The sequence below is a fragment of the Aythya ferina genome (genome assembly GCF_964211825.1).
Source record: "Aythya ferina genome assembly, chromosome: 14".
Classification (NCBI taxonomy): domain Eukaryota; kingdom Metazoa; phylum Chordata; class Aves; order Anseriformes; family Anatidae; genus Aythya; species Aythya ferina.
Window position 1 is genome coordinate 10,833,135 of NC_140312.1, and position 15,821 is coordinate 10,848,955.

The window sequence follows — 15,821 nt, forward strand, 5'->3', positions numbered from 1 at the left end:
CACGCAGTAAAAGGAAAGTATTCAAAGAAATAGTTTGATAATTTTGGTCAGCTATCAGTTTTACACTTCCTTGGGAGGAAAAAAAAATAAATCTGCTTAAGATATTAATTGCTTATGCTGATCTAGATTTTTTTGAAGCTCTTAATGATCCAAGCTGCTTGCAAAGGTGTTGGTCTTAATGCCATTTGCTTTTAGAAAGAAACAAAGCAGCTCGGCGAGGCTAAGCATCTCGTTTTGATATTTTCAGGGTGCAACATTTTGATTTTTCAACTTGCAAAGCTTTGTTGCTTTATTTTTTTTAATTTATTTATTGGTACATAAAGCTGAGGTTGAAATCAGAATGAAAGCTTTCAGTTTAACTAATTAATCCAAACACTTTGATACAAATCCCATTGTGTTTTCTCAGTTTTGTTCTCCAGGAATTTATTTGAAGTGCCCGCGTTCCATTTTTAGACTGTGGGGAAGAAAAGAAAAAAGTGAGGTTTCCTACAAAAGAGAGAACCCGCCACCTACCTGTGGCTAGCGGTTCTGTGGTATTTCTTACCCTTAGAAGTGTAAAAAAATGATTTTTCCTAATTATGTGGCTCAGGCTCCTCATGGTGGCTGGCTGCAGCATGGGATGGAGTGTGGGCGATGGGGAAGGGGGAGGAAAATGCTGTGTCCCCAGGCCAGCCTGGTGGGTGCAGGGACCCAGCAATCCCCAAGCTGTGCAGGAACTGCTGTGCTTCTCTGTTTCCCTGCAAAACAATATGAGGAACAAAAGGAAAACCAAGCCCTTGTGATAACGCCAAGAAGAAAGCAGCAGCACTTGCCAGGGCTGCATGGCTCTTACTGGGAAGCAGTGGCCGGGGGCTCCCCGGGGAGCATGGCAGGAGTTGTGCCAGCCTGGTGCCACCAGTGCCGTGCCTCTCGTTAGGACTCATGGTGGGCATGGCTGCTCAGCATCAATGTCCTAGGGTCCTGGTCCAGCATTGGTGGGAGGGAGGATGGTTCTTCCTCCCATCAGTCCTCGGTGCTTGAGGGCAGCTTAAAAGGGAAAACTAAAAATAAACACAGCTTCCGATGACCTTTAATGGGTCAAACTGTAGCTGGCAGTGGGAAAGCAGGTCAGGAGCCTCAGGGTCAGAACTGCAGCTGGTAGAAGGCTTCTTTCACAGCACTGTACTGATGCTGCTCATCCAGAGCTGCTGGCAGTGCCTGGCCTCGTGGCTGGGCTTTGTGGGGTCAGGAGCAGGGGCTGCACCAGCACCAGGACCCAGATATGCATGCAGGGGGGAAATGAAGCAGTCCCAAAATACCTGGCTTCAGGCAATATGCCCTGAGACTGCCTGGGAGCCACAGCAGTGTGCTCCTTCGGCCTTGGAATGCAGCAGTGGAAGAGGTCAAGAGGGAAAGATCCTTGAAGGTTTTAGCACACCTTGTTTCGGCTGCCCTGAAGCCTTTGCCATCACTCCTCCTTCAGGCAGATCTTGCAGCACCTCTCCTGGTGTCCTGGTCTTTCAGGAGGGGAGGTAAAGTCCCAAAAATCCCAACATGCAAAATGAGCTCCAGAGAAGCTGGGAATTCCTTGCGGTGGTAGCGTCAGCGCTGGTGTGTGCATTGTGGGCACTGTCACAGGATGTGCTAGCGGTGAAGGGGAAGCACACGGCAGGAGAAAGCAGCGCAGTGGGGCAGACGTGTTGGGAAGTGGTGTTGGGCACCGGCCTCCCACTCCGCAGTGACGTGGGCCAACCTGGAGTCCCCGCGGTCCTCCAGCAAGGGGGCGAGCCACTTTCGTGGAGAAGATCCAAGCTCCAGCGCTCCTTGGCGGCTAGCTACAGTGCGCCTTGCCTTGGGATTCAGGGTTCTGTTTAAGGGTTAGCTCATGGGGTGCGACAAACTCAGAGTCCTGCCATGAGCGGAATCGTATTAAGGCTGCGTGTTCAGGTCTCCCAAAAGGCTTCCCTTGGTAGCACTATTTCATGGGAGGCTTAGGTAGCTGTAGTCTAAGGTTAAGGTGAGTTTTAGAGAAAGAAAAGGGTTTGGAAGGAGACAGAATGCAGAGATCTGTTGGGAGTGCGGTTGTGTAAAGCTTGCCAAGGGAATTTCATGTCTCTGACTGCAGTCTAAGGTTCTTGCCACTCTGCCATTAAGCACGCAGCATTCCAGCTTCAGCACAGCACTTCATGTCCAGGTCAGCAAGGTTGAACTCCTGAAAGGGAGAAGCATTTAAAAAAAAAAAAAAAAGAAAGAAATGAAGAATTGCTTGTAAATGTGATGGCATCAGTCTGGCAATGCCAGAGCGACAGAATCAGTGCTGCATTCAGGGAGAAGTGCCGAGCTCCAGCTCTCCTTAGCACATAGTTACAGTTCACTTTGCCTAGGGGGTGAGGGTTTTGTTTAGGCTTAGGTTTTGGGGAGCAATAAAGTTCAGTGTCCAGTTGAGAAGCAGTAAAATAAAAATGATTAAACAGAGAAATGCTTGTAAAAGAGATGGCTCCTTGGTGGTTAGATACCGTGAGTTTTGCCTTGGGGTGAGTGTTCTGTTCTGGGGCTTAGGTTTTGGGAACAACAAAGCTCAGAGTCCCATTGTGGGTGGGATTCAATTAAGGCTGCCAGCTGCAGTCTCCCAAGAGGATTTCATTATTTCATTGGTAACTCAGGTAGCTTTAATCTCAGGTTAGGGTGAGTATTAGAGGAGGGAAAGGGTCTGGAAGGAGAGAAATCACAGAGTCCTGTTGGGAGTGCAGTGGTGTAAGGTTTGCCAGGGGAATTTCAGGTCTCCTGGACTGCAGTCTAAGGTTCTTGCCATTGAAAGCTCCAGTCCCAACTTCGGAGCACCTGATGGCCAGCTCAGAAAGGATGCCCTCCTGAAAAAGAGGAGAACCTTTAAAAGAAAAATAAAAAACAATTAAATGGAGAATTGATCATACAAGCGATGGCATTAGCCTGGACACGCCACAGCAACAAAAAACAAAGCACGTGCCGGGCTGCTTGAGCTATGCTCAGCGAGCCGCACTCAACAAGCGCGCCCAAGCCCTGCAAACACTGCTGCTGGATTTGGGGTTGTGTTTAGAGGTTAGGTTTGGGGTTGTGTTTAAGGGTTAGGTTTGGGGTTGTGTTTAGGGGTTGTGGTTAGGAGTTGGGTTCGGGGTTGTATTTAAGGGTTGGGTTCCGGGTTCAGTTGTGTTTAGGGGTTGGATTCAGGGGTGTGTTTAAGGGTTGGGTTCATGGTTCTATTTAAGGGTTGGGTTCAGGGTTGTGTTTAGGGGTTGGGTTCAGGGTTGTGTTTAAGGGTTGGGTTCGGGGTTGTGTTTAAGGCTTGGATTCGGGTTGCCGTTTAAGGGTTAGTTCACGGGTAAGGACACAGCCCAAAGCCCTCCTGCGGGCAGCAGGGCTGCGAGGCCCCACTGCGCCTACTGCACTAGAGCAAAACCCCGAACTGCGCATGCGCAGCGCCCCTCGCCTGTGGTACCGCTGTCGTGCCGCCAGACGGCAGCAGAGGGCAAGGCTGCCCGGCGCCTGCAGTACCGGCAGCTGCCAGCAGGTGGCGCCAGGGGGGCGCCGCGGAGCTCGCCCTGTGCCCCGCCCGCCGCTCGGTGCGTGGCGGCACAGCGCCGCCTCTGCGCATGCGCGGTCCGTGAAGGGCAGGGCCAAAAACGTTGTTTTTACGTCAGAATTGATAAAATAAAAGTTTTACGAGGGAAACGGGGAACTGTATGTTTGTGTTGTGCAGGTGGGGTGATACGTACATTGGGGGAAAAAAATTGAAAGAAATGGGTTTAATAAACAGTAAGGGAGAGGGATCAATCCATGAAGAATTAATTAGGCAGATTTGGGAAAAATTATTGTTACCTGAAGGTATTGCTGTGGTGTGTATCAAGATGACATCAAAAAGGAAACTCCCTAGTTCAGTGGGGAAACAGAATTATAGGTGAAAAGGCTTAAAAAATGGCTTTGCAATTAGAAGTAGAAATGGAGCTGTTTCTTCTACATGTGTATAAGCTTCCACCTGAAAAGCAGTTAAAAAAAGATAGAAACCTTCTAGGAGCTAGGAACAAAGGAGACAGAAGGATGGTGGACTCTCCCTGATGGAAGAGAAACAGTAAATAAACAAATCATGAGGGAAATTTTAGCTGTTCTATGTCAGGGAAGCCACTGGGAAGCCAGGCAAGGTGTGACGCTGTATTGAGAAATACGTGTGTGTAGGAATGGGGTGTGTCATGGGAGCAGGGCAGGCCAACGAGCGAGTAAGAAGGCAAGCTCTAGAAGCCAGGACTTTGACCCTTTCAGAGCATCCAAGTAGATTTTACTGAATTACATAATGTAGGTAGATGAAAGTATGTGCTAGCATTAATTGACCATTTGCCAGAATGGGTAGAAGCTCTTCCTTCAGTATCAACAACAGCTATTGAGGTGATAAAGATAATTCTGGAACAAATTATCCCTATGCATGGGATTGTTGAAAATGTAGACTCAGATCAAGGAAGTCATTTTACTTCATACATTTTGCAAGGATTAATGAGAACTTTGGGAATAAAATGGGAGTTTTGTACTCCATGGTATCCTTCCTCGTCTGGAGACATTAAAGAAACACCTGTCAAAACTGGTTTTAGAGACTAAGCTTTCCTGGACAAAATGCTTACCTTTAGCTCTTCTCAGAATTCGAACTGCTTCTAGGAAAGATATAGGAGTTTTGCCATGTGAGATGTTGTTTGGACTACCATACCTGGGTAGAAGCAGTGAGATACCTACTCTTGAAACCAAGGGTCTTTTTCTCAAAAACTATATACTCAGGTTGTCTTCTTCCTTGACGTCTCTCAGGGCTCATGGACTGTTGGCTCAAAGCCCACTGTTGGAATTCCCAGTGCATTCATTCCATGTGATGGATGCTGATACGTACCTGGAGAGAATCAGAACTCCACCCTGAGCGGGAAGGATCATTCCAAGTACTGCTCACCCCTGAAACAACCACAAGAGCTGTGGGAAAAGGCTGGACTCACTATACTCAAGTGAAAACATCTGTCGACCCTAGTACCTGAGAAGTTGTTCCTACAGAAGAGTCGTTGAAAGTTAAAATTAAAAAGGAAGTTTCATAGTAGACTCTGTGTGTAATTAAAGCTTATAATTGTAAACCAAATTTTATTTTCACAAGTAACTAATGAATGTGACTTGTGATTGGGAGAAAGGACTGGCCTACACAGAACTGGAGTGCCCCCAAAGGGTTTTAATTCTTGTAGCAGAGTTCATCTTATTCTTAATATTGATAATTATTTGGAAACCTAAGATTTAAAAATAATGTCAGGGAGAGGTCAACTATTAGTTTTGACTCTGGCCTTTTTATGCCTCAGAGGGCCTTGGTCAATTGGAAAAAGGATGACCAAGAAGGGAAGCAACAGGATACCCTGTCAAGATATGCGTGAATGTGACAGAGAAGTGCCTCAAGCTGTCATGTTAAATGCCTGTCAGGTGCTAGCTTGTGGGGATATAAATGCTCAATGGTAATTGATTGTATTTTTTCCATTATAACCAGGTCATCTTTATGGCTGCTCCCATCAACAGCTTGCCCTCAAATCCATATCTGGTCCAGAGCTGAATTTACTGTGCTTAAAGCAGGTTTGGGTGAGTGTGCAAGGTACTCTCCCTGCTACATACTCTCGTGTGTTGTATTTTCCTTTCTTAGGATGTAGTTCTAGAGCAATGGTCAAAAGAGCTTACCTTACCTTTACCAAAAGAGCTTCCTGGTGCTTACCGTAGCAGCTAGGAGCAATGTCCCTTCCCTCACATAGAAGCACATAGAATTTACCCACTTTTATGGTGGACCAGCCTGGTCCCTCAGACGCTGGGGGTGTCCAGACCACCTAGTCTACTCAGCAGCTAGTGCAGCCTGAGGTTCACTAGCTGCTCAAAAACAAAGGCTCAAAGCAAAGAGCACAGTTAAACAGAAGAAATAGGATTTAAGAAGAGTATAGGACAGACTACAGTGATGAAACAAAATGCTCTGTTAGTCAAGCATACCTACCTGTCCCCTTGTTTACATGCCACTGGCTCCTTTTCTCTTTTTTTCTTTTTTATCTTTTTGCCGTGTTCATCCCTCCCATATCTGGATTGCCGTGTTCATCCCTCCCACCTTTTCCCCTTCCTATGTCTGTTCCCCTAAACATCCCATATGAAGTTTCATGCAGTCCCTAGGTTCTGCTCTGTTCCATTTCTAAATTCTCCCTCTGCATCCCGTAATGTCTTATGTCGCTGTAGGCCATAATTACCCTTCATGGCATTACCAGGAGACAGTTCCTTTCAGCGAGTCACCTTGGTGGGTTTTGCACCAGGGATGATGCAGGGGTGGATCACCCATGGCACCAGGGACTGTTCTCTGATGATATGAGGATCAGCCTATTTAGTGTGCTCCATTTTCACTGAGTAGGTTACAGGGCTCTCTCTGCCTGCTGTTATTTCTTCCATTTCCTTTGATTAGCCTTTAGACATGTAACCAAGTGCTTTATCAAGCAAGTGTTTGTTGGGACAGGGTTTCTGATCTGGCATCTTCAGACTTTCTCTTTTTCATTTCTTCTTTGGAGGTCACTGACAGGTCTACTAAGCAGGAAGAAAAAACAGAACAATTTGATTCAGAGTTGTTGCCACATGTCTGAATATCCAAGCCCAGTTTTGAGAAGCATTCTATAAAATTCAGATGCACTAAGGACAAGGAAACATGTAGAAGAACACACTGTGATATTACAAGTAATATCACAAGTAATAAGTTACTATAACAAGTAATATCCAAGACAAACCTCCCCCGGTGGTACTGGAAACTGTTTCCTTGCATCCTATCATTTGTCACCTGGAAAAAAAAAAAAAAAAAAAAAAAAAAAAAAAAAAAGGAATGACAACCACTTCACTACGACCTCCTTCTTTCCTTCTTTCAGGTAGCTGTAGAGAGCAATGAGGTCTCCTCTCAGCGTCCTTTTCCCAAGGCTAAACAGCCTCAATTCCTTCAGTTGTTCCTCATAAAGAAATAAAAAAAAAAAAATAGCTTGCAGCCAAGAAAACAGATTTCAACAGAAGATAAAAAGACAGAAATAATGGTAGATTGCTACCAAATTGGATTATGGAGCTGGTGCCTTTTTTAGGCCAGCAGACGAGCAGATAGGAGGGAAGGGTACTGTGAAACAGTCTCATGAGATTTGGGGCATGTTAGCCCACAGAACACATGAATTGGGCTGAGCTCTGAGCAAAAATGGCTGAAAGCAAGGAAACGTACATGAAAACTTTATTTTGTACTTCCAAAAAATACAAGCTCTGTGGGGAGCCATGCATGGAAAGAAGCAGGGCAGACGAGTTGGCATGGGAGGCTCTCAAGAATATATGCTACATCCAGACTAGAAGAAGCCCTACGTGGACTCCTAGCTTCTGGATGTGTGGAAGGAAACAATAAGAAGCCATCATGGGCTGGCCAGACAGATTGCAAACCATCTTGGAACATGTCACTGGGCACCTAATGCTTGGAAGGACTGTGTGTAACAGCACATGGAGAGCTCCATGGGGAAAAGGAGTGGGGGAGACCTCACTGAGACCTTTCGGTACTTAAAGGGGTCTTATAAAAAAAATGGTGAAGGACTGTACTCAGGTAGATAATGATAGGACAAGGGGGAATGGTTATAAACCATAAGGGGATAGACATTAGAAGGAAATTCTTCACTGTAAGGGTAGTGAGGCACTGGAACAAGTGTCAAGAGAAGTTGTGGATGCCCCATCCCTGGAGGTGTTCGAGGCAACGCTGGATGGGGCCTTGGCCAACCTGATCCAGCTGGTGGCACCCCTGCCTATGGTGGAGTTGGGGTCAGTGGATCTTTAAGGCCCCTTCCAACCCGAGACATTCTACGATTCTGCGAAATTGAGATGCACAACAAATGTATCCAGAGCTTCTGTCCCCAGGTACCGAGCTAAGACTGTCAGCTCAGGACAGCATGGCAAAAAGAAGCCTCAAACTGGAAATGCAAAGCACTGCACGTTGCGTGAAAGCAGGAACGCGACGGGCACCCACAGCCCGGTGGTTTGTTACTGCCTGGAAGAGGTTGGACCACGGGCAGTTGTCTTTAGACCTGTGCAAATCCTCCGATTTCCCCCTAAATGGCGAGGATCTGAGCATGCACGAGAGAGAGTTAATGCAGAATAAGCGTGGAGGGAATGGGAAAGGGGTGATCCGTGTTAGGGCACGGGAATGGAAAAAGCCTTGTGGCGTGGGGAGGGGAAAGCACGAACCCGAGGGCACACGGGGTGGGATAGAGCCCATCTGAGCCCACTAACACACCCCCAAACCCCTCCCTCCCTGCCCCTACACACCAAATACCCGTTCCCCACCGACACCTGCACCTGACAACCTCCCACACCAGCACCCCCCGGGCTCGGGACCCCCACCCTCAGCCGCCTCCTCCCCTTCCCCTCCGCTCGCTTCCCAATCGCTCCCAATCCCCCCCCCCAGCCTCCCCCCACGCCCTTTCCACGCCCAGCCCGTCCCCTCCTACCCCAAACACCGCCCTCCCACCGCTCCCTCCCGGCCCCTTCCCTGCGCTCCGGCTCCCGGTAGCCGCAGACCCCCCCCCCCCCCAGCAGGCGCTGCCCCCGCTCCCCTCCAGCCCCTGCCGCAGCCGGGGCCCGGCAGCCGGGGCCATGCTGGGCAAGGACTACATGCTGGCCATCATCCTCGTCAACTGCGACGGTCAGCCGGGGCTAAAAGGGGTGGGAACGGGGCCGGGACGTGCAGAGGGTGAGGGTCGGGGACCCCCCCATCACCCTCCCGAGCTCAGACGGGGGGTGCGGGGCTTTGGGGAGCCCCTCGGCCCTGCCCGGCTGCTGCAGGAGATGCTGGGCGCAGCCCTTGCGGGCTCTGCGCCATTGTCTGCCTCCTGCTGCGCTCCCCGCTGCCCGGAGGAAGGGCACGGGCAGGGCACAGAGAGATGGGGGGGTGCAGAAAGAGGTGGAGGGGGCAGATCCTGGGTCTGCAACCAGAACCCCGAGAGCAGACGGGGCGCAGGAGGCAGCCCACGGGGTGCAGGGCTCGGAGCGGGGTGAGCACGGCCCCGCTGGTGGTGGCAGGGCCGCTGTCAGCGGTGTGGTTATGCTCAGGCCAGCACAGCCCCCCGGGGATAAGCACCCACAAAGGGGCACGGCGACCTCTGGGTATTTTTAGCCGCACGCCCAGGAGCAGATCTGGTTATTTATCCGTACCACGGGCTCGTTTGCTTAATCTCTTCGGAGCTGGAGGTGCGGGGAGGAGGGTCTGTGCCTTTCCCCAGCGAAGCTGGGAGGAAGCCAGGCTCGGGCAGCCCGGAGTGCTGGCAAAGAGCTGGGACCTGAGTGCTAGCAGGAGGGTCTCGGGGCTGGCAGTCAGCATGGCAACGTCCCTGACAAGGCCTCCGGACAGCTTCAGGCTGCCCAAGCTCTCTGTGCTCATGGTGGGGTCACCCCGTTCCTCCAGATGTCAGGGAGGCAACTGCCTGCACTGGTTATGGTGCCCTGGGGTCTGCTGCTACTGCAGCCTCTCTGGCATACCTGTAAACCTTCCTGGTCAGCACTCCTCTCCCAAACCCTGTGCTCAGCCGTGTTTTGGGGCAACACATTGTTCCCTGAAGGCAGCTGCATGACCCTCTCCCTGCTGGCCAAAGCTGCTTGCTTCTCAAGGCTCCCTGCAGCTGGGAGCAGCTGTGGGAGCTTTCCCCCTTTGCTTCACGCTCTCCCTGCACAGACAACCTCTGGAGTGACCAGAGCCTGGAGATGGACACAGACCTCCCCCCAGGCTGGAGGAAAATCCATGACACTCTGGGCACCTACTACTGGCACGTGCCCACTGGCACAACGCAGTGGCAGCACCCTGCACATACCACGAGCCCAGGAGGGTGCCTGAAGGCTGATGGAGAGGAGACACTCCAGGAAACGGTAGGGGATGTGGGCAGGGGAGTGTTGGTTCCCACTACCCGGCAGAAGCCTGCTGTGGGAGCGGGTGGGTTGCTGAAGGACCCTCTGGGTACCTTGTCCTGCCTCCCCTTGGAGCAGGACTCTCTCTGTCACCCCAAAGTCCTGCTCCTGGTCAGGGTTAAGCCCCTTGAAGGACTTCAGGAGGGCCCGTGTTGATCCTATCCTGGTTCTTCTCAGGCTGCCCGTGAACTGAGACTGCTGTCCTGGGAGGGAGGCCTCCTACCTGGTGCCTCTGCAGACGTCCTCTCCTGACACCCCCTCTTGCTGCCCTCACCCCTTTCGTCTTCTTTCTCAGGACTGCCAGGCCTCCGTGGTGAAGCACCCAACAAAAACCAGGCCCATTCCCAGCCCCATGGCTTCGCTCTCCAGGAGGTAGGGCTGCCTGTGTGCTCTGCCAGCTCGTGGTACTCAGGGGTACCAGTGTCCCACGAACACCAGTGGGTGCCGGACCCTGGTGTGTTCCCCCAGAACTGCCACACAGATTGGGCTCCAGCTGAGCACCTTTGTGGGACAGCACCCGGCTGGTGGTGTGGGGGTCTCTTGGTGCCAGGGCTTTCTTCTCCTGCACTTCCCTGGACATTCCCCTCACCACCCTGTCCCTTTGCAGGACCTCGCTGCCCTGGCACAGAGACGACCTCCAGCACAGCACGGAGTCCAGCTCAAAGGTACTGCATCAGGGGGCTTCCTGGCATGCCAGAAGATTCCTGCACCCAGCCCAGCCCGCACAGAGGGTTTGCTGCAGCACCGTGTGCTGGGGCTGGCAGAGAGAAGTGTGCAGTTAGCAGCTGGCAGGCACAGAGGTGGAAGCAAGGGCAGGGGTGGCCGTGTTGGCACAGTGAGGGGCGTGAGACAGGGGCTGTGCTGGCCTGTCGTTCAAGCCCCAGGTGTGTTTCTGCTCAGTGCTTCGCTGTACGTTCGCTGGGCTGGGTCGAGATCCCTGAGGAGGACCTGGCACCTGGCAAGAGCAGCATCGCTGTCAACAACTGCATCCAGCAGCTCTCCAACAGCAAGTGCCAGGGCCAGGGCTCTGCAGACAACTGGGGTGAGGTGAGAGCCTGGGGTGGTGCTCAGTCACGGTACCGTGTCCCCTCCGTGCCCGGGGACCAGTGCTGCTGGGGGTGGCTGTCCTCACACAGAGGGAGTGGGGAGCCCAGGGAGCCAACTCTGACCACGTACAGTAGGCTGAATGGCTGGGGCTGTCCCCACACATGGGGCGTGTGCTGGGGCTGCCCAGGCCTGCTGCCAAGCTGAGGGTGCCCCCGACTCTCTGCAGGGCCAGGACCTGGTGATGATCCTGAAGAAGGACACCATGAGCCTGGTAGACCCCCTCGACCACAGCCTCATCCATTGCCAGCCCATCCTCAACATCCGCGTCTGGGGTGTTGGCTGCAACAACGGCAGGTGCTGGAGGCAGGGGCAGAACACACGGGCTCGCTGTGGCTCTGCCCGTTCGGGGTGAAGGAACCCAGGCAGTAACCTATCTGCTCTCCTTTCTCCCCTCCTGTTGCGACGTGCAGGGACAGGTAACGTGGTGTTGGGCTAGGGTCAGCAAAGCAGGCTGCTTCTGCTGGGACCTCACTCATTTATTTGCTTGTGGCCTTGCAGGGACTTCGCGTTTGTGGCCAGTGACAAGGACACCTGCGTGCTCAAGTGTCACGTCTTCCACTGCAACGTTCCTGCCAAGGGCATCGCCAAGGCCCTGCACAAAATGTGCTCCAAGGTGGGCTAATAGGGCCTGCAGGCATGGGTGGCCTGAGCCCTCTCATGGCCCTGGTGCTCACGGGGGGGTGTTTTAGGGTGGTCTCGGGGGTGAGGGGAGGCACAGGAGCCCTGCCTCTGCCACTGTGAGCCTCAGTTTCCCCACGCAGAGCTCTGCTCACCCTTCACAGGGAGGGTGTCTGGGTGTCCACAGTAGCCATCAGGCTGCTCCTTAGCGTGCGGCACCCCGTGCACTCCGTCTCTTGCAGATCGTGGCCGAGCGAGCAGTAGCAAGCAGCAGGCTGCCACACGCCATCACGCTGGAACCCATCTCCACTAACGACCTGCCGCTGCAAGGTACCACCTCGTGGGCACAGGGCCTGGCTGCAGCTCCCATGCCCCTGCCAGCGCACTGCGGGGCTGTGTTGCTCTCCCCGTGCCCAAGGTCTCCTGGTGCTGCTGCCCCCAGCACGAAGACCAGCAGGGCCATGGGGTGCCCAGCAGACAGAACGTCGTGGCCTGGCTTGATGCATCCCTGTGGGCCTTGGGGTGGACCCTGGGAGTCGTTGGGGGGGCCAGGGATCCCATCCAAGCCTCCTTTCTTGGCAGTGGATATCCTGGATGCTGTGAGGCAGTCGATCCAGAAGTACGAAGCACTGTACATCGGCAGCCTGCCCGTACCCAGGGCCATGGGTAAGTGCTGCTGGCCCTGCGGATGCTGGAGAAATGCCCACGTGTGTGGGGAGACCGAGCAAATCCCACGTAGGGGGCCGCTACCTGCAGGGCACCCAGCACCAGCAGCCACCTCGCTGGGGCAGGGAGCTGCAGCCAGGCTTCTCTCCTGCCAGGGATGGATGTGCTGAACGAGGCCATCGAGAAGCTGACCAGAGGCCCTGGGCGGGAGTGCTGGACGCCCTCCCTCATCAGCGTGTCCGACACGGCCATGCGGGTGCACCCTGCACAGGTGGGACCAGGGAGGGAAGGGGGGGCCCTGGGGTGATGCGGCTGAAGGAAGCAGGCACCCAGGGTAGGAAGAAGCAGCCCCCTGGGGAGGGCCTGGCCCACAGCGGCCGAGCCCCCACGGGGAGGAGGAGATCTGGCTGGGGGGTGCCCAGGACTGCAGGGTTCCCTGTGGGTTCGGCGTGCGATGGCTCAGCCTGTCCTGTCCCAGCAGGAGGAAGAGAGGCCCCACATCTGGGAGTGCCAGGTGCGCTACGTGACCTTCCTCGGGGTGGGCCGGGACGCGCACACCTTTGCGCTCATCGTGGACACGGGACAGCACTTCCAGTGCACGGCCTTCTGGTGCGAGCCCGACGCCGGCACCATCTCGGAGGCGGTGCAGGCGGCTTGCATGGTGAGCGGCACCCCGGGGAGGGGGGATAACCCCATGCTGCTTCCACGGACACCCCACAGCATCCACCCAGCCTGGACATCTGCGCTCCTGGCAGAGGGGTTGGGGGCGAGGCTGGGCACAGTGTGGGGTCAGGAGGGTGCCGGATTGCCGTGACATGCGTCACCCCACGGCCCTGCGTGTCCTGCCCTGCTGCCGGGTGGCTGTCACACCGTGTCCCCCCGTGTCCCCAAGTGTCCCCCCGTGTCCCCGCAGGTGCAGTACCAGAAGTGCCTGGTGGCCGCCGCGCCGGGGGCGAGGCCGAAGCGCGCACCCTTGGAGGGGCAGCGGGCGGCGGCGGCGGCGGCGGCGGGGGAGGCACCGAGCGGGGAGGTACCGAAGGCGAACGGGGGCAGCGGCGGGGCTGCGGGGCCCGGGCCTCGCAAACGCGGCGTCTTCTCCTTCCTGGAGGCCTTCCGCCAGAAGCACTCCCTGCTGCACCTGCCCTAGCGGGGCTCGGCTCGGATGGACCCCGGGGGCCGGGAGAGGGGGGGGAGCCGGAGCTCCGCGGCCGGGCCGAGTGCCGCGTCCCCCCCCATCCCCATCATCATCCTCCTCCTTCTCCTCCTCCTCTTCCTCCTCCTCCTCGTCCATCCAGCGCCGCTGCCGCCCCCAATAAAGCTCCGCCACGCAGCTGCCGGCTCCGCCTTGCGCCGCCCCGCGGCTCCCTCCCTGCCCCCGGCCGCCTCCGCCCCGCGGGAGGGCCCCGGGGAGCGGCGCGGGGCCGGGCCGGGATGGCGGAGCTCTACGTGAAGCCGGGTGAGGGGCTGCGGGACCGGGGGGGGACCCGGGGAGGGCTCGGGGTGGGCTCGGGGAGGGGCTGGGGATTGAAGGCCGGGGGCTGGGGTGGCGCAGCGCGGCCGGGCCGGGCTGCGGGGCGGTGTTTTTGGGCAGGCCGAGCGGCAGCCTCTCACCCTGGCCTTTGCCCCCGCAGGGAACAAGGAGCGCGGCTGGAACGACCCCCCCCAGTTCTCCTACGGGCTGCAGGCGCAGGGAGCGGGGCCCAGGCGAGCTCCTCTCACTCGCCGGGTGCCCGCCCCGGGAGCTCTCCCAGGTCAGCACCCGCCGGGCCCCGCAAAGCCCAGAGAGACCCCGGGGGATGGAGCCGGGGATGGAGCCCTGGCACTCTGCGTTTGGGGCCGGTGGGATCGGGACCGGCGTCCCCCTGCCCCATGAGGGGCGCGGGGTGCAGAGCAGAAGCGCTGGTGCCCGCTGTCGCTGCAGCCCCTCGGGCCAGGCAGTGCTGGCACTGCACGTCCAACCCCATGGGACAACCAGGTCCTGGGCAGCCAGGGGGTGATGGAGCCAGGTGGTGGTGGGCTAAGATCCCTTTTCCCCTTTGGCATGTGTTATGGGGTGGCAAAATGGCATTTCCCTGCACCTGGCTGGCGCCTCTGCCCTCTGGGCTGTGGTCATAGAGCTTTATGAGGCTTCACACCACATCTCCTCCCCAGGTGCTCCTCCAGACACTGCCCCTGCTGCAGCTGCAGCACAGGCCCCCAAAGCGCTGGGGCCACCTCCGCTTGGGCCTGTTAACCTTGCCCTGAGGACAGAGAGCGCCAGGCCGGCTGCAGAGGAGAGCTCTGAGGGCAGCGATGTGCCAGCAGACGCTGTCCTCGGCCCTCTGAGGGAGACCCTTGCCAGCTGCCGGCCCACGATGCAGGTGAGGCCAAAACGCTCACTCCTCTGCCTCCTAGCCCCACCAGGCAGGGCTGCTCAAACGAGACAGCGCTGCTGGCCTGCAGAGGGAAACGTGGAAGGGTGGCAACCTGCCAGAAACCCAGGATGTCTGGGGTGATGACAGCCACCCCTGCCTGGGAGGGCTGCCCCGAGGCAGGTCCCCTCCAGGGCTCATCTTGGTGCTTCCAGAAACAAGTGTGCGATGACATCGGGCGGCGTCTGACAGTGCTGGAAGAGTCGTGGGCTCAGGGGAAGCTGTCGGCCCCTGTGAGGAAGAGGATGAGCCTCCTGGTGCAAGGTGAGGGACGGGGTGTTGCACACAAACCACCCCCGGGCCATGGGAGCGCTGACCCGGAGCTGCTGACGGGTTCCCCTTTCTTGGCAGAGCTCCAGCAATGCCACTGGGACGCGGCAGACGAAATCCACCGCTCCCTCATGGTGGACTATGTGAATGAGGTGAGCCAGTGGCTGGTAGGCGTCAAGCGCCTGATAGCTGAGACAAGGAAACTGCCCGCCGAGGAACCAGCTGCACCGAGGGACGACAGCACCGAGGCCCAGCCCGAGCAGGAGGCTCCCTGAAGCCCAGCACGGAGCTGCAGACTGCGAGCAGGGCAGCCTCTGCCTCCAGCTGCCAGCAGAAAGAACTCCCAGAAGGGGCAACCCTCCTGGCTCCGGCGCTCTCCTGAGGGGGATTTTACTCACTGCCTGGCAGTGGCGACTCACTACCTGTCAATAAATAGCGCTCTCTGCCCCTGCTCAAGACCTGTTCTGGAACTTTGGCGCCATCGGCTCTCGGCTACCACAGATCTTTGGTTCGTGCCACAGCTGCAGGCGGGGTTGTCACCATCACCCGAGCACGGCTCAGGGTCTGGGCACCTCGATCCAGGCAGCCTCAGGGAGGGGGAGGAAACATCTCAATGCTTGGCCCAAGCCCACCAAGCCCTGTAAGTTCTGGCTGTTACAGTGACCCCATGTGCACTGCTCCACCCTCTGCTTTCAGAAGGTCTCAGCAGCTGCCCCAACCACAGCTCGGGCAGTAGGGGGGCACACAGCATCCCAAATGTGGGAGCAGATCCAGCTGGGCCCCAGCCTGAGCCTG

At 56.0% G+C, this 15,821-nt stretch overlaps 2 protein-coding genes across 2 annotated transcripts; both read left to right on the forward strand.

The window, feature by feature from the left end:
• Window positions 1-8,585: 8,585 nt before the first annotated feature.
• On the forward strand, window positions 8,586-13,492 carry APBB3 (amyloid beta precursor protein binding family B member 3; the record flags this gene model as incomplete). The annotated part of the gene is made up of 12 exons (XM_084536159.1): window positions 8,586-8,698; window positions 9,725-9,915; window positions 10,250-10,326; window positions 10,562-10,619; window positions 10,855-11,001; window positions 11,228-11,355; window positions 11,509-11,674; window positions 11,922-12,009; window positions 12,262-12,345; window positions 12,501-12,616; window positions 12,827-13,006; window positions 13,259-13,492. The coding sequence occupies exons 1-12, from the start codon at window positions 8,650-8,652 to the stop codon at window positions 13,490-13,492; spliced, it is 1,518 nt and encodes a 505-aa protein (XP_084392285.1). The 5' UTR covers window positions 8,586-8,649.
• Window positions 13,493-13,537: 45 nt separating this feature from the next.
• SRA1 (steroid receptor RNA activator 1) lies at window positions 13,538-15,482 on the forward strand. The gene is made up of 5 exons (XM_084536157.1): window positions 13,538-13,801; window positions 13,977-14,096; window positions 14,497-14,705; window positions 14,912-15,020; window positions 15,108-15,482. Exons 1-5 carry the CDS (start codon window positions 13,777-13,779, stop codon window positions 15,299-15,301), a joined length of 657 nt encoding a protein of 218 aa, XP_084392283.1. The 5' UTR covers window positions 13,538-13,776; the 3' UTR covers window positions 15,302-15,482.
• Window positions 15,483-15,821: the final 339 nt, after the last annotated feature.

Bases quoted from the DNA above. Each gene is read 5' to 3' on its own strand.
- SRA1 (XM_084536157.1), top strand. From the start codon at position 13,777: ATGGCGGAGCTCTACGTGAAGCCGG. The intron at 14,706-14,911 runs GTGAGGCCAAAA...TGGTGCTTCCAG, and splicing joins GCTGCCGGCCCACGATGCAG to AAACAAGTGTGCGATGACAT. The intron at 15,021-15,107 runs GTGAGGGACGGG...CTTTCTTGGCAG, and splicing joins GATGAGCCTCCTGGTGCAAG to AGCTCCAGCAATGCCACTGG.